This window comes from Myodes glareolus, chromosome 5, assembly GCF_982192425.1.
Source record: "Myodes glareolus chromosome 5, mMyoGla1.1, whole genome shotgun sequence".
NCBI classification, from domain to species: Eukaryota; Metazoa; Chordata; class Mammalia; order Rodentia; family Cricetidae; genus Myodes; species Myodes glareolus.
Window position 1 is genome coordinate 67685346 of NC_142030.1, and position 25903 is coordinate 67711248.

General features: G+C 40.4%; 1 protein-coding gene across 10 annotated transcripts in view; it reads right to left on the reverse strand.

Annotated features, from left to right (window-relative positions):
• Window positions 1–25903, reverse strand: part of Abl2 (ABL proto-oncogene 2, non-receptor tyrosine kinase) — a 93428-nt gene that overhangs the window by 13820 nt on the left and 53705 nt on the right. For 4 of the 10 annotated variants that reach the window (XM_087906384.1, XM_087906385.1, XM_087906391.1 and 1 more), the window contains exons 2-8: window positions 16312–16374; window positions 14686–14856; window positions 9662–9957; window positions 5029–5301; window positions 3242–3326; window positions 1516–1693; window positions 836–1020 (exon numbers count right to left, since the gene is read on the reverse strand). In XM_087906384.1, the coding sequence (XP_087762510.1) occupies window positions 836–1020; window positions 1516–1693; window positions 3242–3326; window positions 5029–5301; window positions 9662–9957; window positions 14686–14856; window positions 16312–16374 (1251 nt within the window). Of the gene's footprint in view, window positions 1–835; window positions 1021–1515; window positions 1694–3241; window positions 3327–5028; window positions 5302–9661; window positions 9958–14685; window positions 14857–16311; window positions 16375–20859; window positions 21027–25903 lie in introns of those variants that run through there. The other 6 variants (XM_087906388.1, XM_087906389.1, XM_087906394.1 and 3 more) reach the window with 3 other exon arrangements.

Sequence of the window (25903 nt, forward strand, 5' to 3'; positions counted from 1 at the left end):
GAACTTACTATACAGAGAACGCAGCCTGACCTAGAACTTACTATACAGAGAACGCAGCCTGACCTAGAACTTACTATACAGAGAGCACAGGCTGACCTAGAACTTACTATACAGAGAACGCAGCCTGACCTAGAACTTACTATACAGAGAGCACAGGCTGACCTAGAACTTACTATACAGAGAACGCAGCCTGACCTAGAACTTACTATACAGAGAGCACAGGCTGGCCTGTACTCCAATTTGTGCTCATACTCCTTCAGTCTCCTAAGTGCTGAGATCAGAGCCCTCACCACCATGTCAAGCTATCTGGCTGCTGTTCACATAGTCTTGTCATATTGTCCAGGTAGGTGTCAAAGGATTTGAGCATCTAAGCATCCAGTGTGCTAAAGTACAGGCATCTGCTACCATGTCCCAACTGTAATACGTTTTTTGATTGATTCTTCTACCCAACCCCTATGCTGGGGAACGGCCCAGGGTCTTGTACCAACTAGGCAAGTACTCTACCACTAAACTATACCCCATCCCTATGTAGCTCAAGCTGGCCTCACTCCAAACTCCCAGATCTCCTATCTCAGGTTTCTGAGTGATGGTATTATAGGTGTTTATATTTTCTCAATTATTTCTACCACCCTTCTTAATATCCTTTTGTTATTTGAGAATCATAAGAGCTCTGAAGAACTAAGGGAATTAGCTGGGCATGGTGGCTTATGGTCCTCACTCAGGAGGCTGAGGCTGAAGAACTATCCCAAGTTTTGGCCTAGACTATATAGTAACTACCAGGCCAGTCATGGCTAATGTTAAATAAAATACATGTAAGAAATTGTATCAACCTTACCCCAGACGTCAGATTTGATTGAAAAGGTATTATAGGCCAGACTCTCAGGTGCCGTCCATTTAATAGGGAATTTGGCTCCAGCGTGAGCAGTGTAGGTGTCTCCGGTCATCAGTCTACTTAAACCAAAGTCAGCAACCTTCACCACATGGTTTTCGCCCACTAAGCAGTTCCGTGCAGCAAGATCTCTATGGGAAAGAGCCCTGCATTATTCCAGCTGATGGTGAGAAAGATGGGTGTCAACACGCTAGTCTTGGTTCTGTGTGTTACAGGCAGAGTTGATAAGGAGATGCTAACTAACATTGTCATACTTTATGATATATGATAATCACCAGTATGGAAACTCACTAATTTCTACCACTCATTGAGTACCCACAAAGAGGCAGAAAAAAGACGTTGGACAAAATGAATTCCTTTTTAAATATAATGGGATAGATTTCAAGGGGGAGCAAAAGACCCCTCCCTGAAGGCTTTAAAATATTTTCCTAAGACAGAATGGCACTTCAAAAATTTGGCCACTAGGTGGAACAAAAGGATCTTGGGTGAAGTGTTAAATGAAACAGCTTTCTGGTTTGAGACCGAAACAGAGGAAGCCTGTGTATGAAATGGTCTGCCAACTCTCTTCCTTCACGTCAAGCAAGACAGCTCTGTGGTTAGTCATCGCAATAGTCAGCTTCACACACCTATGAATGAAGTTCTTCTTCTCCAAATACTCCATGGCAGAAGAGATCTGAGTCGCCATGTAAAGCAGAACAACTGCTGTCACCTCCTCGCGGTTGCATTCCCGGAGATAATCCAGCAGATTCCCGTACGGCATGTATTCAGTCACAATGTAGAACGGCGGCTCCAGGGTACACACACCTGACCAAGAACAATTGACAATCTTCATCACATTCTATGAAATAAATACAACACATCTTACACTGGCTGGTAAATCTGTTCCACCATGTTGTCCTCTGCAGCTTCACAGACCTTTTCAGCATCTGCCTGTGAAGCAAAAGCAATTTCTTACCTTAACCCAAAAAGGAGCAAGACCAACATTTCTAGAGCTCTGTATGTGTCCACTCCCCTTCAACTGGGTGCAAACCACATTAATTTAAAGTAACAGAACTTAGGCCTATGCTGATGCTCACTTGCTTCTAACTACTTTGTAAAAAAAACTATCTTCATAGTCAAGAATTTCACTAATAAATGGCAGATTCCATATTAATTGTCTTTCTTTTGGCATAGCTTAGTTTAATTTGAACATTCAAAAAAAAAAAAAAAGGAAAAGAAAAAAAGTTAAGCTGGGCAGTGGTGGCGCATGCCTTTAATCCTAACACTTGCGAGGCAGATCTCTGTGAGTTGAAGGCCAGTCTGGCCTACAGGGTGAGTTCCAGGACAGCCAGTGCTACACAGAGAAACCCTGTCTTGGAAAACAAAACAAGAACAGAAAAGGCCTGATTTTTAAAAAGCAAAAATGTTTACTCAAAGGCTCCTTTGTAGCCCAAACAAGTAAGAAACTAGCCCATTGCAGCATATGCATTTCTTGCTTGAATAAACTGATCAGTCACAAATTTTAATTCACTTTTTCCAGTGATTCTTTGTTTAATGTCTCCTAACAGTTCATGACAATTTTTGATGCCATCTTGAAGGCTTGTGAACTTTGAATCTGGGAAAACTACAAATTGGACATGTTTACACAATGCAATCAATCTGTGGCTGGAGAGATGACCAGGCAGTTAAGAGCACTGGTTGATCTTTCAGAGGACTGGGGTTTGATTCCCAGAATCCACATGGCAGCTCACAACTATCTATAACTCTAGTTCTAGGGGATCCAATGCCCTCCCTCTGGCCTCCAAAGGCACAAGGCACATGGAACACATATGGTACATAGACACACATATAAGCAAAACACCCAAACACTTTAACTGAGTAAAGAAAATTTAAAGGGGCTGGAGAGTTGGTTCAGTGGTTAAGAACTCCAGTTCCAGGAGATCCAATGTCCTCTTCTTATTTCCTTGGGCACTGCAGATGTATATAACCATACAAAACATATACACATATAAAATACAGTGAAAAATAAAGTTTTTTTTTAAAAGCCATCAACTTGAGCCACTGTTTTTTGTTTTAAGAAGTCTACTAATAAAAGGAGAAGTGATGTGCCTGTGTGCGCATGTGCCTGTGTGCGCATATGCCTGCATATGTGTATGTGTTTGCAGTACTAAGTCTAAGACTTGATGCTTACTAGCTCTACTCCCGGTCTGCATCCCCAGCTCTTGACAGGATTTAATGCAGTCAATTTACAACTAGCATTTCCACCATGGTGCTAAAACAAAACAGAACAATCTGCAAAAACATGATCTGAATACAACAAAGGGCTGGGATGGGAGTGTGGATCTGAGGAAATCTATGGTTTGGGGTTCTTACCTAACAGTTGTACTAAGTTAGGATGCTTGATTTCCTTCATCACTGCTGCTTCTTTCAGGAACTCTTCTACCTCCATGGTATCTTCCTGTTAAAGGTAAAGTAGGTAAGAAAGAAAGACTTATTCATTTAAGTCAATTCAAAGCCTACTTGAGGCATTAAAGTAAAAGGTGGCTGGCTGGAGAGATGACTCAGTAGTTAAGAGCACTTGTTGCTCTTGCAGAAGACCTAGGTTTGGTCCCCAGGATCCACATGGCAGTTCAAACCATCTGTAGTTACAGGGACTCTGATGCCCTCTTCTGGCCTCCCTGAACACTGCACCTATGCGGTGAACTTTAAATGTAGACAAAAACACTCATACACATAAAAGTATTTTTTTTATGTAAAAGGGATCACATTTGAGTATTCTAGCATATTATCTTAAGTTAATCTTACTACATACAACCTAATATGTTCTACAGAAGAATAACTAAGAATACTGTCTTTGAACTTATCCAATGACAGACATTGGAATAAAAATGAAAATAAACAGGGCAAGCAAAATTCAACAGCCTCATCTTACAACTCACCACAGCAGAGGGCTGAGATTCAGTTTTCTGGCAGGTTAGTGTTTGACCTTCTGATTAGATCCTGGGATTTTTTTTTTAAAAAAAAAAGATTTATTTATTTATTTATTTATTTATTTATTTATTTATTTATTTATTTATTATGTATACAGCATTCTGCCTGCATGTATGCCTGCACACCAGATGAGGGCACCAGATTTCATCATAGACGGTTGTGAGCCACCATGTGGTTGCTGGGAATTGAACTCAGGACCTCTGGAAGAGTAGTGAGTGCTCTTAACCTCTCAGCCATCTCTCCAGCCCGATCCTGGGATTCTTTTTATTTTTTTTTAATTTTTTAATGATTTATTTATCTTTATTTTATGTTCATTGGTGTGAAAGTGTCAGATTCCCTGGAACTGGATTTTCAGACAGTTGTGAGCTGCCATGTGGGTGCTAGGAATTGAACCTGGGTCCTCTGGAAGAGCAGTCAGTGCTCTTAACCGCTGAGCCATTTCACCAGCCCCTGATCCTGGGATTCTTAAAGAACAAAGCACATGTGCATGGCCTCACTGCTCCCTTCACACTCAGGATATGCTAGTAAACACGGCTGAGCTGACTATTACTCATGAGAATAGCTCACATGAATGATACACCAGGGTACTGAATGACTGACAACTCTGTGATTTTATACCAGGGTGCTTAAAAAAGGGACAGTAGAGTCAGAAAAAGAACGTTTATGAATTTAAAAACAAGAAGTGATTAGCAGGACATGGTAGTGCATACCTGTAAGCTTAGCAGTTAGAGGCTGAGGCAGAGGATCATGACTTGAAGACCAAGCTGAACATTTTTACTTTAAAAAAGGGTGCCTCAATTGTAAGGAGGCATAAGGGAGAAACAAAAGGCAGGGGGATAGAGACCAAAATAGGGAGCTTATGATCGCATGGAGAATTCTGTTCAGCAGGGGCTGTTCTCAGCAGAACTTATAATTTGCTTCTAAATCCCAACACGATCTCTATCAACAGCCTCCAGAGACAAGCCTTCCCCGCACGTGGGTTGTTCTGCAGGGAATAATCTGCCCCTGCACTGTCAGCAACGGCACTAGGGTTAATCACCACCATTTGCTGAAGTGTTTGGCACCAGTGGGTGGAAAGTGTTCCAAAGTTGAAGAAGGGCACACAGATCTTTCCAAGTGATTCAGCACACACACAAACATGCCTGGAAACTTAACTCTCAGCAACCCACCTTCAGTGTTTTCACAGCAACTGTAAGGCTGTATTTCTTCCAGACACCAACATAAACCTCTCCATACTGACCGCCCCCAAGTTTGTGCTTCATGGTAATATCTGTTCGTTCCATTTCCCATTTGTCATGGATAGGGGACACACCATAGACGGTTGGCTTGTTACACTTGGGTGCCGGGTAGTGTAGTGTGGTCACTAGCCCATCGGCGACTGTAGAGTGGTGGTGAACAAGCTCTGCCAACGTGCTAAAGCGGCTCTCAGCAGTCACATACACCTACGGAGAAAAGGAGACTCAACAAATCCAGAAAAGGAACTATTTTTAAAAGCATACATTTCACTGGCCTACAGACGTGATATCTGCTTGTTTTCTGAGATAGGTCTTAACTATGTCCTTGAACTCATAGAAATCTACCTGCCTCTACCTCCAGGTGTGCACTACCACACCTGGTCTGGTTTTTGTTGTTGTTTTGAGACAGGGTCTCCATTCTGTAGCCCAGGCTGGTCTTGAATTTCTGACACTTCTGTCTCCACCTACAAGGCACAGGGGTCCCAGGTGGTGTGTGCTAGTGCTACTAGCACTCCAGGTTATCAGAGCTAAGACAGTAAATGTAAATGTTAGTACTCAGGGCAAGGAAAATGTCCAACACAGCTGCAGGTACACCAGGCAAACTTGTCCTTAGAATATTTCTAAGCATTAGGACTATAGACTGTGTAATTCAGCACTCAGAAAATGCCGGAGGGAAAGTATTAGGAGTTCCAGGTCAGCCTGTGCTAGAGCAACACACTACCACAAAAGAAGAGATTGTGCAACTCAACCTGAGAAGCGATTAAAATAGGCAATCAGGATCTGCTTCCAAGCTATAAAGGAGGATTTATAATCCATGGGGAACATAAACTGACAGCCACTAATTTTGAAATTAGGAAGTTATATGGGTTTAATATTTATTTAATTATCATATAATTAATTATAAATTTTATTTTTACAACACCCCTTTTAAATGTCTAGGCCATTAAGAAAAAGATATTATTGGATTTCCGAGTTATTAACAAGATGCTTGTTAATTTGTGATAATTAATAAGAAGTATAAAATAAGATAGTCTTTGGCTGTATCTTTTTTCGAGACAGGGTTTCTCTGTGCAGCTCTGGTTGTCCTGGAAATCGCTCTGGAGACCAGGCTGGCCTCAAACTCAGAACTGCCTGCGTCTCTGCCTCTCAAGGGCTGGGATTAAAGGCGTGCATCACCACCACCAGGCTGGCTTTGTCTTCTAAGAGAATATGATTTGTTTGTTTTTAATTAACTGACTGATTAATTTACACAGAGTCCCTCTATATAACCCAGTTTGGTCTCAAACTTGTGATTTTCCTGCTTCAGCTTCATGAGTGCTGGGATTAGAGTGTGTGCCATCATGCCCAAGCTACTGTTTCAACAATAAACCACTGTTTAAAACAAAAAGGTGCTTATTGTATATAAAAATGTACATAATTCGTAAGTGGAGAACTAGTGATCTTTCACAAAATAAACTCCTCACACAAGAACTATAACACCACCAGCACCCAGAATCCTTGCCTGCAAAGGTTTCCACTATATACACTTGCAGCATATGGGACTAGCTCTGTCTGAACTGCACGGCGTACAGAAGTCATGCAATGTGTGTTATCTAGTGTCGGTTCTCTTTATTAAACTATTATTCACATGCTATAAAATCAGTATTACAGTATACCATTCCATACCTTTCAGTACATTTACCGGGCTCACTAATCAATCACTGGTGTGGGAGAATTGTCTGTATTCTGTCAATCATATTTTAATAAAACGTTGATTGGCCAGGCAGGCAGTATAGGCGGGAAAGCCAGACAGGAAGTAGAGGTGGAGCAAAGAGACTGGGAGTATTCTGGAAAGCAGGAAGCTCCCTCAGCAGTTCTGCCCAGATCACCGGAAAGGAAAGATGTAAGCTGCCCCGCTGGAAAAGGTACTGAGCCATGTGCTAACGTAGATAAGGATAATGGGGTAACATAAGTTATAAGAGCTAATAAGTAGCCTGACCAAAGGGGCCAATCAGCTTTATAACTTATAAAGATCTCTGTGTGATTGATTTTCTCTGGGACTTGCCGGCTGTGGGGTACCGGGCGGGAACAGATACCCCAACAAGCCGGCCCTCATACTACAAATCACCACTATCCAACTCCATCGAAGTACTTTTATCATTTCCCACAAAAAACCCATTCCTATTAGCGACCACTCCCACACTCCTCTCCATACAATTCTCTGGAAAATATTACTCTGTCAATCCACTTTATGTGTATGAAACTCATCTATAGGAAAGTCAGAAAAATTCTCTATAAAGGGATAGAAAACAGGTATCTTAGGCTTGAGGCTATATAGGGTCTCTGTAGCAGCTACTTAGGTCTGCTTAGAAACAGAGCGTAGCTTCAGATACTACAGAAACAAATAACATGATGATACAGGGAGCCATGAGGTCACCGCTTCCTAGGAACTTGTGTACTGAACATCATGTTCATTTCTGCTTCTGTAGGAGATTCTATTTTAATAATATATGACCATTTATTAATCAGTTACATTGTTTGGGACCTTCCGGTTTGGTGTTACCACAAATACTGTGGCTGTGAATCAATTTTCTTGCATAAGTCTGGCACATATGTGTGATCATTACTGTTGTGTTTGTGTTAGGTTGTAGATGTACAGTGTCCCACAAAAGACTTATGCTGAAGGGCTTGCTGGTCTTCAGCTGGTAGGTCCAATCAGTAAGCTGCTTCTCTCTGCTCCCTTTTTAGTAGCTATGAGGTGAGCAGTTCTGTTCTACCACGTGACCCCACCATGATGTTCTCCTGACCACCGCCTGAAAATATTGGAAAAAGTCACTGCAAACAGACTGAACTCTTTGAAACCATGAGTCAAAATAAATGTCTGTTAACTATTTCTCTCTGGTATTTATCATAGAGACAAATAAAAGCAAACAACTAATAACTACTGGATCTTTCCTTACATTACAATGCCGGGCAGTGGTGGCACAGGTCTTTAATCCCAGCAGTCGGAAGGCAGAGGCAGGCGGATCTCTGTGAGTTCGAGGCCAGCCTGGTCTACAAGAGCTAGTTCCAGGACAGGCTCCAAAGCTACAGACAAACACTGTCTTGTAAAAACCAAAAGCCAAAACAAACAAACAAACAAAAACATTACAAACTTTGATTCCATTCACTTGGGCCATAGACAATACACTATGCTTGTGTAATGGTACAAAAAGAGAAAGAAAACTGGTAATATATTTCCTATGTTGTATCAGCTATTAAACTTTACAAAAATTGCTTCATTTAATCTTTACAATAATCCTAAAAAATGAGGTTTAATAACAGGCAAGGAGGAGATGGAAGTGATAGCTTAGTGGTAAACAGTGTATACTGCTCTTGAAGAGGACTGGCATTCAGTCTCAGGCACCCATGAGACTCCAGCATACAACTTCAGTTTCAGGAGACTCTGAAGTCCTCTTCTGGCCTGTGTGGTTATTGTACCCACAAGCACAAACACCCACCCACAGACACACAACACATTATACATCATTTAAAAAACTGAAAAGTAAGCAAAGTTGAAAAAAATAATAGTAGTAGACAAAGGAAAACCAGGTGTGGTGCACACCTGTAATCCCAGGACTCTGAAGACAGAAACAGAATGGCTGCTACAGCTCAAATTCAGCATGGTCTACATTGCAAGTTCCAGTCCATATGGTGGTACACAAAGAGACCCTGCCTAAATCACCAACCATCACCACCAACACCAGGCAAACTGAGACTCAGGTAAAGTCTCCAAGCTAATGAATAGTGCCCCTAGAAAGCAAAGCAGTTCTGCTTGCCCCATGGCTCATGCTTCCCTGCTACTGTGTATGTCATACAGAAGGAGGAAAGGGGGCTCAACCTAAATTAACCTTACAAAACCTGATGTAAGTTCGGGTCTTATAATTTATATTCCATTTTTATTTTAAATTTTAATTACTATTACTTTATTATTTTGTGTGTATGAGTGTTTTGCTCACATTTGTGTACTGAATGTATACCTAGTGCCAGTGGAGGCCAGAAGAGGGATGCTCAGAACTGGGGTTATAGATGGTGAGTTATCGGGTGGGTGTTGTAAACTGAACCTAGGTCCTCTGCAGAGTAGCCAGTACTCTTGATATCAGAGCCATCTCTCCAGCCCTAAACAGTTCCAGCCTAACACATCTACTCTACTGAGATTGAGTTTCTAAGTGGCTGGGTGATCTATTTATATTAACATACACTAATGAGAAGCAACCTTTACTCTGTGAACTTCCTGATTTCTAACTTTTGTTTCTAAGCACTTGGTGTGTATTTGTGCTGATGAAAACAGCTAACATGTACACACCTCTTCATTCCTCGCCTTCAAATATGGCTAACCCTTAAACTATTAATTATCTACAATTTTATCCTTATTAGCAAGTTGGTTTGAAAGATGGACTCTCTAACATGCTAACAACCCAAATTCACACAATTAGGCAATATTTTATTTTACATCAGACATAGAAATGATTTTCTCCTTTAACCCCGTTCAATACATTTCTACTCAACAGCTAGTCCACATGTACAGGTGGCTGCTGACATGTCTTACCTTGCTGTCTGTGGTGGTATTGATCCTGTAGTGATATACACGTCCCTCATACCTGAGTGAGATCGACAGCTGCCCAGGGCTGCTCTCACTCTCTCGAACCAAGAAACTGCCATTGATAAGGCTGCTGAGGAGATATTCCGCCGCGCTGCGGGACACAGGTCCATGGTACCAGGAATGCTTCTCCAGGCTGTTCACTGGAGTAATGTAGTTGCTTGGAACCCAACCCTGTCCATTCTTGGAACGAACTTCACTCCACTCTCCATTCTGGTTGTAACCAAGGACTCGTAGTTTTTCACCTAGCCAAGAAGTTATCACAGAATGAAAGGGAAAACATTAAGGCTCTTTAAGACTGAGCAGAGGAGTTTAAAACTTCAACCTCACTGAAAAATGAACCAAGAACCGTGGTGCTTGCTTACCAATATCCTGATTAGTTTCCACTCTGTGGCTTAAATCACATGAACATAACAAGAAATGGTTTCAGACAGTATAGGTTTTTAAAGGATTATGTGTCACTTAAATTGTCTTACAGAAACTACGTACTGTGCTAAGTTAGTATAGAAAGTTTACTCCAATAGCTAGAAAATGACAGTGCTCGTGTGTGTGTGTGTGTGTGTGTGTGTGTGTGTGTCCAGAAAGGGGTGCTGGATCCCCTGGGACTGGAGTAACCAACAACTCTGAGTTATTTAATACAAATACTGAGAACCGAACTTTGATCCTCTGAAGGAGCAGTAAGTGCTCTTAACCACTGAACCATCTACCAAGCCCACCCACCTACCCCTTCTTTTAAGACAGTTTCACGTAGCCTAGACTGCTGGACTTGGGCTCATGACCCTTCCTCAGTCTTCTGAATTCTGGATTATAGACATGTACTAACACCTAGATAGTACTCACTCTTCAAAAAAAAAAAAAGTAAAATTTACTTTCACTTAAGAGATATATATGTATGTATGTGTGTATATATATGTATGTATGTTTGTATATACACACATACACATATGATTCAGTGTTAATGATAACAAAAGCTTAGGAACAAGATGTCTGAAATAAAAAATTACTTGTATTTTCAGATGATGTCAAAGCAACAAAGCCTTCAATGTAAGCAAATATTTCCCGCCCCAACCTCTTGAGACTCCAGACCCAACAAAGAGGTTTCAGCACAAGAACTGTTTAGAGGATGGGAGGGTGGTGAAGACTCTTAAGGCACAAGTGTTTCCAGAACTCAAGGTTTCAAAGTTCCATTTTCTCGGTTTCTTCCTGTTTCCCATAAAAAAATGAATCATTCTTTCCCATTCCTCTAAAATTAGTCTGTGGAAACAGAAAATAACTATAAAGTTGGAACCCCAAATCTAAATCACTTGGTGAATCTTTGTATCAGCTTCACTCTCTTGATTAAAACTTCAATATACACTTTGTCCCATGCAATATACACTTGCAACATAGACTAGAAGCTTCTTTGTCAAAACTGATAGAGTAACAGATAGCAATGGTAACACAGATGTTCATCTAAGGACTGTAGTACTTGAGGTTCTTATTTCTAAGAGATACAAAGTTTTCTACAGAGTTCACATCTGTTAGCTCCAGAGAGCAGAAAGAAGCCAAACAATCTACAGTACAGGGCCCAGAAGATACCCAAGCCAAAACTGGTGGTGATGGGAAATTCAGACTTATCATGGTAGCCATCTATCTTTCTCCTTAGCTTACATTATGCTTACCATACCATAAAATTATGTTTACTATAACTGGAGTCCTATTAGCCCCTACCATTTCACCTGAGACACCTGGTATGAGAGAAACCACTCAGAGGTCTGTGTAGGAACTCATATATGCGTACATATTATACACTGTATACAGATAATAAGATATGAATGTCTGGTATGGCAGTGGATATTCACAAATGTGCAGATGCACAGTAGCTATATGTACAAAACAAAGGAACTTGCGAGCTGGAGAGATGGCTCAGTGGTTAAGAGCACTGCCTGCTGCTCTTCCAAAGGTCCTGAGTTCAATTCCCAGCAACCGCATAGTGCCTCACAACCATTTGTAAAGAGATCTGGTGCCCTCTTCTGAACTGCAGGCATACATGCAGACAGAATATTGAGAATATTGTATACATAATAAATAAATAAATCCTTTTTTTTTTAAAGGACCTTTCTAGGGAAATTCATAGAACCGCTTAATATAGGTCATCATAATCAGGATAAAGTTAAAACCCCTAGGGCTTTGCCTTTTTTCTCCTCCTCTTTTTATTAGAATTCCTACTCTGGAAATCTTGACTACCATGGAAATGTGCAGGGAAGCAGACACTGAACCTGCCAGTACAGAAATCTTAGAACGTTCTTTTTATTTTTGATATGGGAAGACATAACTCTGTCATTCAGGATAAACAGCATCTGTCCCCTGGGTTCAAGCCATCCTCCTGCTTTATATGCACACAATATTGTTTTCTACAAAATTTTGATTTAAAGACAGAGTCTCATTCTGTAGCCCGCTCTGGCCAACAATGTTTTGCTTCAGTATCTCAAAATCCTAGAATTTCAAACAAAAGCCACATATCCAACACAAAAATATTTTTTGTGAAGCACATTATTTTTATTTGATGTGTATGAATGTTTTACCTGTGTGTATGTCTGTGCACCATGTATGTGTATGGTACCTGAAAAGGCTAGAAGAGTTTATCAGAATTTATGATTTACCACAAGGTGCCAGGAATTGAACCAGGGTCCTCTGTAGAAGTGTTCATAAACCATTAAGCCATGTTTCCAGCCCCAAAATTTTATTTAATTCAAGCCAACCATCACTTTCAAAAGAGTAACTATAATTAAAGTAGAGTTTCTTCTCCTTTAAAATATAAAAAGGCAGACATAGTGTCAAAGATCTTTAATTCCAACACTTGGAATGTGAAGACAGGAGGATTAGGTGTTCAAGGCTAGCAGCTTTGCATCAAGATCAAGCTTGGGTTACAAGAGACCCTGCCTCATTAATAACAACAACACAACAAAACTCAGAAGTCTGTGTAGGAACTCGTATGTGTACAACTTACATATCTTTTTAGTAGTAAGAAACTGATATAAAAATTAGGTATTAGGTTTTTAAAGAAAAACCACTGTCAATCATGAGATAAAGGGAATCCCAGTCCTTGAGCAGAATACTAATGGCTCTATAACTAGTAACTGAGAAATTAAGAAGATTTTATCAGTGTTTCCTTGGTAAATGAACTATCTTGGAAAATACTGATGAGAAAATTTTACCTAGCTAATTAAGTTCTTAATCACTATTTTGCAAACAGGTACAAAGAGAACAACACTGCCATGTAAAGGACGACCACACGACAGACATGGCTTGGAAGTCCTTTGTTTTAGCCTCAAACTTTATGTAAATAACTATAATCTCCACATGCATACCTGTTCCAACATATGCCCCCAATAAACCAAAATCTCATGCTGACCATAAGAGGGCCTGCATTCTCTGGGCCTCTGATCTGTGTTCATGTACAGTGTCTGAACACACCTATACCCCAGTCTGAGAAACTCAGTTTGGGAGCTGGAGAGATGGCTCATCACAGAGGACCTGGGCTAGATTCCCAGCACCCACATGGTGTCTTACAACCATCCACAACTCCAGTTCCATGAGATGCAACCACTCTTGAGACCTTCATGGGGCACCAGGCACACATGTGGTACACATGCAGAAAGTCAGGCAAGAGGCTGTCATATACACAGATTAAATACATGTAAAAAATGTTTTTGTTAACAAACTCGGTTTTATGGAATTCTGCTTAAGTGAATTTGATGGCACTTAAAAATTGCTATGTTGACTCTGGGGTGGTAGTCCTTCACTAGAGCACACGACTAGCTTGCATGGGGTTCCAAAGTTAGTGAATAGTTATAGAAATATTTCCTCACAGTCAGGGAAAGCTTACTGGCCTGACTTAGTATCATCATTTCCACTAAATGCTTCATTCTGAACCTTATAACTCAAAGGTATCTGTTTGAGAAATAATAGCTTGTTATAATTTCATTTAAATATTATTTTGAAATACATTTCCTCACCATGGGAGGCTTTACAGCCTACCACCCTCATCCCCACCAAAAAACAGTGCAGGCAGACTAGCCTAACCCAATCCATGTGTGAAATGAATGAGATCGTCCCCACTCTTACTCTTTCTCATAAAAGTTCCGCCATTTTCATTGGTGTTCAAAAAATAATTGGTGATTTTATCTGGTCATGTTCTAGTGTCTCCTTTAATAAGAACTGGCCACTGAAAGAATCTTATTTACTCTCTAAAGATATTACAGCAGGAGATAGACCCTCCCTAACAGTTCTCCACCAGTCAACACAGACAGGGGTTTGATGAAAGCACTGCACTACTTTCTCTTTCTCTTTTTTTTTGGGGGGGGGGGGTTTCAAGATAGGATTTCTCTGTAGCCTGTCCTGGAACTCGCTCTGTAGTCCAGGCTGACCTCAAACTCACAGAGATCCACCTGTCTCTGCCTCCTGAGTGCTGGGATTAAAGGTGTGCGCCACCACTGCCCCGCAGGTCTGGTCTACTTTCTACAGAAAGTCTTGCTCCAAAAACGGAAAACGATGCAAACTAAACAGTCTTGCGCTCAAGTGAGACGGCTGGCTGAGATTCTGGGTGCAAGCTCCTGATCTCACGGTGAACTCTAACAGTCCTCAGAAGGCAGTCAGCCCACGCGGAGCACTGGAGTACCAGTGGGCGCTCTGCACTGCAGCTGGTCTCAGTCACCATTCAGTGGAATCAGGAAACAGGTGGAAGCTAGGGTGTTTTAAAGTACAAAGTTTTAAAAACATGCATCTTTTCTTGAGTCGTTTTAACACATTTTCTTCTTAATAAATCCTGAAAATAGAGCTGATTGTTTCTGAGGCAGCAGTCCAGAAAGAGGTAAAAGAGAGAAGGCAGCGGAAGTGCCTGGTCACAAATCATGTGAAGGGTGGCAGTGGCAGAAGGCTTCATTTCTCAGCCACCAGAGAAAGCTGTGAAGCACAATTCAGAGAATTCTCACCTTTAGTGATACTGAGTGTGTTATCACCACTTGCCACGAAGTCATAAAGTGCAACAAAGAGATTAGGGTCACTCTCAGTGGCTCCCAGCAAGTTCTCCTTGGAGCTCCACCTGATGGCTTCATTCAGTGCCTGAGATTCAGCATCACAGCCATAGGGGCGGTGCAAAACTTCTGAAAGACATAAAAAGGGAAAGAAGTCCAGTGAGTGAAACAGCAAGAGCTCAGCTCAGTGCAGGGGCAGCATTTGAGCTGCGGACTCATGCTGAGAACTGTTCAGAGTTAGCTCCAGGTCTCCTTCACTGGACAGGGAATTTAAAGTCAGCCTGGGCTACCTGAGACTATCTCAAAAAACAACGTACACAAGAGAGTGAGCAAAGGTGCTGAATTACTGGGGCTTACGGCAGCAATCGACTTGTTGCAACTGTAATACTGTAGTTAGAGGAAAGACCACAGCATGAGACTTTAGTTCTGATTTACATGCAGTCACCTAAATCAGGCCTAAAGGAATAACAAAGGTGCACTTGTCTGAAAATGAGGACCACAGCTTACCAACAAGTACTTGCTAGCTTTACAAGTACTAATGTGACATTTTGCTGTAGTAATGACTTGCAGCTTTTTGGAGGTGGAGTTGAGTCAGGGTCTTAAATGGCCTCAGTCTCAAACTTGCTACGAAGTAAAGGGTAACCTTGAACTCCTGATCCTTCTGCCATCTACCCCCGCCCCCTGCCCCTACACAAAAGTGCTAGGATTACAGGAGTGTCCTTCAAACCCAGTTATTACAGAAAGGATCAGAAATATGAATGGTAAAATTAACAACTCTTCTAAACTAGGTGCTTCCTTTATGCCTTCACAGAAAAGAAACCATTGGGAAAATTTGTTTCTGTTTACAAATAACAAATACAGACACCATGCTTCTAGCAAGATAAATGCTCAAGTTCTCTGATAAACAAAACCACGTTTGAGTCAAGCATGGTAAGCTCATACCTGTAATCCATCACTCAGGAGGTATCTGACACCAGCCTAGACTACAGAGTCAGACTTCTCTCAAAAACAGTAAAGAAAGAAACATCTTTTTATGTTATAATAGCTTACAGTTGTTCACAGCCTTAATTTCTTTTAAAACTATAATCTCTTTTCCTGGGCATCAAATTTTTGTAAACTTAATCGAGGTTCTAGAAAATACCACCAATGAATGCACTTGTGAGTTTCACTTATCCACACCAGCCCTAGCCTTGTAAGATCTGTTTCTTCTCAAGGTTTTATAGTTTTCGAATCTATTCCTATCTATACCATGTTTGTTGAAAATTACCTGATTCACATACCCTAGTTTAGTTATACAAAACAAACAAATAAGACAAATAAGGAAAACAAACAAACCCAAAACTTCCTTATAGCGATTTTGATCTAAGGGCCTGTGTAAAGCGCCATTTGCCAAGGCAAACTGATCTATCTGTCCATGTCCTGTAACATTTTTCTCTTACATCTCTTTCCTAATTTTTTTTTAAATTCAAAATTGGTTTAGTCATTTTGAAGAGGGGAAAAGCTTTGAATCTTTTGGTCATGTTGTTTCAAGACATTCCTCTTCACCTCTCCTTCAACACCTTCATTCAGACCAACAGATCTCACCTGGACCACTGCCTCCAGTCTTGTCTCCCTCAACTCCATCCTCCACACAGCTGGCAAAGTCATCTATTTAAGACAAAAATTGGACCATATCACTCTTAAGCCCCTTTAAGAATTCATCATCAAACTGGAGTCTCCTCATTCCTGGCTTTCAAGCCCTTTCATGAGCGAGGTGAACCTACTTCTCTGCCCCTCTCCCCATACCACACCTTACACTTGAAGCTTTACTGGTGTTGCCTTCCACATTTGGGCCTTTTCTCGTATAATTCATTACACCTGCAGTGGCTTTTCCCACCATTCTTTTGTGTGGACATGGAGACGAGGACAGCGTCTCAGTTATTCCTCGGGAATCATGAGCCATCCCCCTTCTTTTTGTTTTTCTTTCTTTCTTTCTTTTTTGGTTTTATGAGACAGGGTTTCTCTGTAGCTTTGGAGCCAGTCCTGGAACTAGCTCTTGTAGACCAGGCTGCCCTCGAACACACTGAGATCCACCTGTCTCTGCCTCCCAAGTGCTGGGTTAAAGGTGTGTGCCACCGCTGCCGGGCCATCCGTCTTCTTTTTAAAATAGGTGTCTCACTGGCCTAAGGTTCACCAAGTACATTAGCCTCCTGGCTCCCCAACACTGGAATTACAAGTATGCCACCATGCTCAGCTTTTAAAGCAATGGGTTCCGGGAATCAAACTCACAATGTACTTCTTATGGATAATGATCATACTTTCTCCCTAAAGGTTTTATAATCTATACTTAACAGCTGCTAAGTGCACGATGCCCAGCTTACACAAAACATAAGTGACAGAAAACAATGAAATGTATCTTAAAATACACTAACCATGAGTGTAGTGGACACACCTTTAATCTCAGTATTGGGAAGGCAGAAGCAGGCAGATCTCTATGGGTTCAAGGTTGTTCAGAGCTATAGCATACATAATGAGACTCCTGACTCAAAACCAAAAAAACAAAAAACACAAACCAAAGGTACCCATTAAGTAATATTTAGAACTTGATTTTCTGTAGTCTTTAGAAGACAATAAAACCAACTTCAACACAATGATGACAAAAGTAGCAAGTAGCACACGCCTACCTTATTTTATGAAACTCAGCATCTTCAAAGTTAAGATCTGTAAAACTAATCTGAGCAAACATTCAACTGGTATTGTGCCACAAACACAAAGGCCAGAAATCACCAATGATGCTGCTGGAATTTACCAAGCAAAGCTGCTCTCCAGCCATACCCACTTCTTGTGCCAAAATTCCCTGCCTCACTCAATGGCAATTCTATCTTTTCAGGTGCTCTGGCTACAAACTCTAATGATTCGTGCCTCTGCTCTAACTCTCACAGAACACCCGAGTCCAGAGATGGCTTAATGGTAACGCTGCCTGCTGCTAAGCTTGACAACCTGGTTCCATGCACATGATAGGAGAACCGACTCTTTAAACTGTCCCGACCCTCACATGTGAATGTATATGTGTGCACACACATACAAATTAATGTAAAAATTTTAAAACATCCAAAATCTATCCATTTCTTACCTACCTTTTCACTTCTGCTAACATTCCTTCACTAGGCTACTGATTTCTGTGTGTCTATACTTGTTCCTTTGAAAGCTTAAAAAAAGCCAGATTTTGTTACTTTATGTTTAAAATCCTTCATTGGTTCCAATTTTAGAGTAAGAATCAAATCCCTAAAGGGCCTTTCAGGTCCCTCACAGTTTAATTTGCCTAATTCGTCTTCATTTTTTATTTTCTTTTTAGACAGGGTATCACTACGTAGCCCTGATTGGTTTTGAACACACAGAGGTCCACCTCTCTCTTCTTCCCCACTGCTGGGATTGAAAGTGTGCACTATCACACACAGCTTTTTAAAAGATTTTTTAAAATTGTGTGTGTCTGTCTGTCTGTCTGCACTTGTGTGTAGGTGCCTACGGAGGTGGGAAGAGTATATCAGACCCACTGGAGCTGGAATTACAGTTGTGTGCAGCCACCTGGTGCTGGCATTTGAACCCCAATCTTTGGCTACAGTAAGGAGTGCCCCTTTCTAGCTCCTGCATATTTTCTCCCCTAGTCTTATTTCAATGCTAACCACTACCCTCCCTATTACTGCTTAAACAAGACAGGTACACATCCCTGCCTTTTCCCTTACTGGCCTTTTCTTCTGCCTAAAATGTTTTGCTCCATATTTTTCTCAAGCGTAATCCTCTGAGGCTAACAGGTCCTGATGGTCCGATGTTAAAGTTCATCACTCCTAATAACACTCTAACGTACCCCAAGCTTCCTTTCCTGATTTAGTCGCCCAGTTTGGTCTACAAAACACATCACACAATTTACTTGCTTATGATATGCATGTATATTACCTAACTCTTCCAGGTGCAATGTTTTGAAGACAAAATTTTTCTTATTCATTCATTGAATAATGAACAACAAAAGCCCTTCTCCCCAGACCCAAAAGTGCTCCTAAATAAGAGGCTTTTTTAAAGAAACTTTTTTTTAAAAATCAGGCATGTGGCACATGGCTGCAACCCCAGTATTACAGAGGCTGAGGCAGAAGAATCTTAAGTCCCACATTAGATGAGTTTGCACAATATAGCAAGACCCTGTCTCCAAACCAACACAGCAAAAGGCTTTTTGAAGGAAACATCATGTAGCCTGCAAACTCACAGCAGGTGCTATTGGAGGGAGGGAGCAACAAACCCTCTAAACAGGACATAGCTCACTTTACACTGGATGTCTTTTAAATGTGATGAACAATATTTCTGTACTGCTGACTGTCAACACAAGGAAATATTCAGACATGCTTCATCTACTCTGGGAAGAACTCTGGGCCCAAAAGAGGGCTATTAAAGGCAAGTTATTATCTTCAAAACCATTTTATTTGACAAAAGAAAAAAGAATGAAGTTCACAGAAAAATTCTGTGTACATTTTAAAACTATGGGAAGAGTTAGAGGAGGGGGTTAAATATAATCAACACACACCAAAAAAAAAAAAAACTTAAAAAATTTAATAAATTTAGTAACAGTCAACCAATGGTATATAGCCTTAAGTGAAGTAACAAGCAAGCACAAGGTAAATGCAGTGCCCAAGGGAAACGGCCTAGAAGAAACCCAAGCCAAGGAGACAGTCTTTCCGTTCCGAGCAAGCCCTCCCGTCTCCCGTCTCCGGCTTTTACAAATCTTCCTTCCTTCCTTCTTTCTTCCCACTCACTCTTTTGTTCTTGTTCTGAGTTCCTGTCCAATCAGCCCGCACAGGATATCCACAGAAAATACAGCCTATCCACTTAGACCAAACAAAAGGAAAATATCTTCAAACAAAAACGTCCTATTCTTTCTGAGGCCAGGATTAAGCACAGAGTTAAGAAACGATCTTAGCTGGAAGGCTGGGGAGCGATATTTAATGAAATAAGAGAGTAAACTAAAGAACAAAGCAAAAGGGAACCTAAGCCTGTGGGTGGAGGACACTGGAGCCTCCGACATCAAGGTCCAGTCTATGCCATATCTGCCACTAGTTAAGGCAGGCAAGCCCCATGAGTCAGAGGTACTGCACCCACTTCAATGTCAGTGTGTGGGCTAGAATGCCTAACTTCTGAACAATGCAAGCTGGTAAACTTAGCACATTAACTAATTCTTTCATTTAACCCACTAATATAGAGGTAGATTGAGGAAAGAAACCAGTTAAGGGCCCCAAACTTTACTTGTGTAAAATACCCAGGGAGCAGAAATATTGATAACCAAAAAGAAATAATCTTTATCTTTTCTACTGTAGAACAACACACACACACACACAAACACACACCAGCAACATACTTAAAATCCAAAATAATAAAACTGAAATACAAATTTAAATTCAGAGGAAATGTGGATATTTAATATTTAGCTTATAAAACACATTTTCAATATTAAAACAGTCAGGAATTTTTTATCATTTTCATTATAAAATTGCCAGATAGTTATTATTTTCTCAGTGTTTTCATTACTCTATACTGCTTAACATTGTTCTACTTTGATTGTATATGTCTAAGAAGCTAGTAATTTTTAATACCTCTTTAAAACTATTTTAGTTGGATATATTATTTGACAGTTTTCAATTCAGCTTAAGTTTTTCAATCAAGATATATACATCTAACATCATTTTACATATTATTTCTGCTCTTCCAGTAAGTATTGGTTAAAAGTCTAGTCTGCTGAGTATGGTGGTATATGCCTTTATTCTTAGCTCTCAGGAAGCAGAAGCAGGCTAACCTTTGTGAGTCTGAGATCAGCCTAGTCTACATAGCAAGTTCCAGGTCAGCTATCAAGACAGCGACCCCCATCTCAAACAAACAAGGCTGAGTGTAGTGGCGCACACCTTCACTCCCAGCATTACAGAGGCAGGCAGAGCTCTCAGAGTTCTAGGCCAGCCAAAGTTACATTGTGAAATACTGTCCCCCAAAACTAAACCAAGCAAACAAACCATATAAACCTTCACTGACTACAATGGATGTAAAAGGAGATTAATCCACTTTTCATTACTGTGTTATCTACCTCCACCCCATCCCAGCCCTCATCTCTGAACATACCTGTCACATGGGCCACAGGCAACGCTGAGGCATCCCTGCCTGAGCAGGGCAGCAAGGTGTCCTGGTCTCTGCAGTAACTGGCTGGAGGCAGCTGAACAGGCCCCAGGACCATGCCTTTGGCCAAGCAGTATGAAAGTTAAACTGTTCTGAACAGAGGAGCCTTAAAATACCACCTTGGCCAGCAATCCACACACGTGGGACATTTACTCACACACTCAGTGGCCAGAGGGAACAAAGGGCAAGTTCAGCCCACAGGGGTGGAGACCCGAGTAAGGGTGGAGCTACTCCAAAAACTCAGGGAGGGGGGTGAGAATGATACACGGGCTATTTCAAGTCACAACAGTAACAGTTAATAACAAAATCAGCCAAGATCAGTAGGTACAGAGTTACAGTCCCAGGGATAATGAGGTGAACCTGTTCGGTGTTTCCTTGGAGAAAGCCTGTTTCCAGTACAACACCAAACACATTTTGAAAAGACAGGAAACGCCTAACAAGACTCATCTTTACATCACTCTAGTTAGTTCAAGAAACCACAATCCGAAGTCAAAGAAATAGTTACAGTGTGACTCATGAGCCCAGGCAGAAGCAGAGAGTAACTAACCAACCACCTTCCCTAACAAATGGCCTGTGTGGCTCAAAACAGGTAAAAAGCACAGTCCACAGGGTTGAAAACTGTGAATGCTGAAACCTGGAAAGGCAAAAGTCTAATTTTAAGTATAAAGGGAAAGGTTACCTAAGATTTAAGACCTTAAAAATCAGAGTGATTTATGAGACACAAACTAATAAAGTAAGTGATAGATAACTAAGCAGTACAATCTACAAAAATAATTCAGAGAAGGTGGTGGCACATATCTGTAACACCAAATCTTGGCTAGGTGGAGACAGGAATTTCAAGTTCAAAGCTAGCCTGTACTACAGATCCTTTCCCAAAAAAATCTCAACTACAGCACCAAACATAGTAGTAATATAAAACAGTGCTATTAACTGTTCAGTTGGGAATGCCCACTGCATTGATTATTAAGCACCTACTACATACCAGTTATTTTAGGTCAATAAAAGTAACATAGTAAAATTAGAGGAAAGCAGTACCTAAATACTCACATATTATATAAATAATATGTAAAAATACAAGTTGTCAGTAACATTGAAAGAGAAAGACTGAATTTGATGTCTATTATCAACAACAGTTTAAAAACTAAAGCCTATGTTTTCAATGCAACTAACCTTTACAAAGCTACTGTATCCATATCATGGAAAAGCAAGAATTAAATGATGAAAAGCTACTTCAAATAATGACTCAGAATTTCAAATACCAGGTAGAATTTCTCTTTCTGAGGATTCTAAAACTTTTCTGGGAGAGTATCCCTATAATACATGTTCTGTTCATATGTAGAATCTATCATAAGATTAACTATTCAATCAGTAAATCTACTCAAGTCATCAGTACTTTTATAGTGTTCTGACACTATAGAAAAAATAAATGCATAAGCAAAATGTGATATGTATATACAGTGAAATACTATTAAGCAACAAAAGGAATAAAATTTGATATATGTTACAACATATATATCTTTTGAAAGCATCACAAGAAGCCAGACACAAAAGGACAAATATTTTATAATTCCAATGATATAAAATATCTTGATTTTTCTTTTATATAGATGCCTAAAACTGTGAATAAATTTAATGTTATAGAATTGCACAGTGGAAAATGGTTATTTATGGCAAACTTGATGTCATTCACATTTTATCATAATAAAAACTAAAATAACTTGAGACTCCAAAAACCTTTTGATTGTTGGGCTATAATTATCACTTACTGTATTAAAACCGAGAACTCTTAACAATGATTATTAATTCTAAACTATCAAATTTATTGTAAGTATTAATAACATTTTTATTTAAAATGACTTTTCAAAAACAATTGAAAGAGTAGCATTGTTATTGTTTACAAATGTAATACTTTGAAGCAAAGATGTGTACTACTTAAAAGAAAGTGACAAGCTCTGCCAGGAGTAAGAATCTTAGCAGCATCCTTGATGGGGTAGGGAAAGCCTCAGAGGCAAAACCACTGAAGCAGAAAGGGAAGAACCTGATGTGTTGAGAATGAAAAGTGTGGCCACTGCTGAGGATGCCTGAGGCTGCCAGAGCAAGCATATTCCAATTACAAAAGGAAATCCGGTGAACTGCCCTAAGCAGGGAAGTCATATGGTCTGACTTCCATTTTTTAAAGATAACCACCACTGCTTGGGAAGAGGGGTAATTATTCAGAGAGAAAAAACGAGAAACAGTCAGGAGTAGGATCACATTGGCTGGAGTACAATGACAGCAGCAGAGACAAAGAAAGAGCAGATGTACTTAAAGATGTGGTTCACAGATGGAAGCCATGGTGCCTAAAACTGCTTAGATACAGCAGAAGGAGAAAACAAAGGCTTTAAGCTTGAGAACGGGATAGTTGCCATGCATACTCAGAAGCAAGTTTCCTGAGTAACTAAATTTAAAAGGTACAATGAAGCACTTTGATGCATAAATCTGAAGCTCAGAGACGATCTTGGGGTGAAGGCACCAACATTCATGGTAATTAAAACCAGCACTCGAGGGGGGTGGTGATGATAGCTCAGCTGCTAAAAGCACTTATTACCAAGTCTGATGACCTGAGTTCAGTCCCAGGATTCTACATAATAGGAGAAAGCCAAGTTGTCCTCTGACCTCCACATGCACAATAGGGCGCACACACATTCACACAAGTACACCACATCCCCCAAATAGATGAATAGATGCAAAGTTTAAAATAAAAAAAGTCAAGACAAGGGCGGAAGGATGGCTCAGTTGGTAAATCACTTGCTAGACAAGCATGAGGACCTAAGTTTGATCCCCAGAACTCACATGAAAGAGCTAGACTGGTGGCAACACATTTGTTATCATGTGCCTCCATACAAACCAGCACACATGTGCGTGCGCACACACACACACACACCCTAACTATAGATATGGATGAGATCACTTAAATAATGAACTCACACTTACTAGAGAATGCTGCTTCAAATCACTGAAGATTCTTTTCTAGTTTGAAACTATGTAGCCTAGAAAGTAGCAAGATGATACAATCTCAAATGTGAAGAAAAACAAAAACAAACAAGCAAAATCTATGGCCATAGCTCTGTAATAGAGTACTTGTCCATTATGTGCAAGGCTCCAAGTTCATCACAAAAACAAACAAACATTAACCCAAATTTCTATATCCACTGAAAATATTCTTTGGAAGCTAGAGAGAGGCTCAGTGGCTGAGAGTGCTGGCTGCTCTTGCAGAGGACCTGGGTTCAGTTCCCAAAACCCACATGGAGGCTCCCAACCACCTCTACCTCTAACTCCAGTTCCAGGGGGTTCCAAAGCCCAATGCTGGACTCCACAGGCACTGGATGCGAGCAATGCACAGACATACATGCAAGCAAAACATCCTTACACATAAAGAACTTTCAAAAAAGAAAAAATACCCTTCAGCTATAATTGTAAAAGAGACACATAATCAGCAAGAACCCAATGCCAGAAGACTAGCTTTAGGAGAACTGTTAAAGAAAGATATTTAGATAGAATGGGAAATGTTGTAAAATTGTGGACCACCGAGAAGAAAGAACTAGAGTCTAGAGAGATGATTCTGTGGTAAATAAAGTTTGATTTCCAGTGCCCAAGTTGGTAAGTTCACCACCTATAACTACAGCATCCAATGCCCTACTATGCCCCTGAGGGGCACTGTAGAAACTTAGAAAGATTGGCACATTGTGGTGGTTTTAATGAGACTGGCTCCCATAGGCTTATATATTTTGATGTTTAGTAAATAGGAAGCGGAAATGTCTGAGAAAGGAGGATTAGGAGGTTTGGCCTTGTTGGAGGAAGTGCATCACATGGGGTGGGCTTTGAAGTTCCAAAAGCCCACACCAGGCCTAGTGTGTGTCTATCTGTGTACCTGTCTGTCTCTGTCTCTCTCTCTCTCTCTCTGCCTGCTACCCGTAAACCAGGATGTAAAGCTCCCAGTTACTGCTCTAGCATCTTGCTTCCCTGCCCACTGTCACACTACCCACCATGAGAATAGTGGACTAACCCTCTGAAACAGTAAACAAGCTCCAAATTAAATTCTCTTATAATAGTTGCCTTGATCGTAGTCTCTTCACAGCAATAGAAACCCTAAAAAACACACATACATGTAATTTTGTTAAAGGTTAGAAATACATAAAAGAATGGGCAAGCTGAAGATGTAGCTCAGTGAGCACACATAAAATTATTAAGCAATAAAGAACAAATACTGCTACATGCTATAACAGATAATCTTTGAAAGCATTATGTCAAATGAAAAAAAATCAAAAATTAATGCATACTATAGGCTTCAATTTAGAGTGCTGGCTCTCAACCTGTGGGTCACTACCCCTCTCAACTGACTCTTCCATGGGGTTGCCTAAAACTAACCAAAAACATGGATGTTTATATTAAGATTCCTAACAGCAGCAAAATTACAGTAATAAAGTAGCAACAAAATAGTTTTATGGTTGGGAGTCACCACAACATGAGGTACTGTGTTAAAGGGTCACAGCATTAGGAAGATTGAGAACCCGATTTAGAAAAAACATTTAGAACAGGCAAATCCATAGAAACAGAAGGAGCCTTGAGCTGCAGAAGAGGAACACAGAGTGACTGACAGCTAATGGCTACACAGGGTTTCTTGTTTGGAGTTTAAGTCCTCAGATTAGACTATGTTGGTGGTTGAAAAGCTGTGACTGCTATAAAAACAGACAAAAATTCCCTGACTTCTACCCTGTTTCCAGACCTGACATTCACATAGTTAGGCTCTGAGTTTACAGTTATTTACAACACAGGAAAACAAATGATAATTACTTCATGAGTCATAAAATTGAGCAAAGTTGTGGTAAGAATCTGTCGCATTTCAATATCAAACTTTACTTTGAAGAACTGATAAATAGAAAGATGGGTCAGAGACTCTGGGCAGTGGTCCTCAACCTTCCTAATGCTGCAGCCCTTTAATACAGTTCCT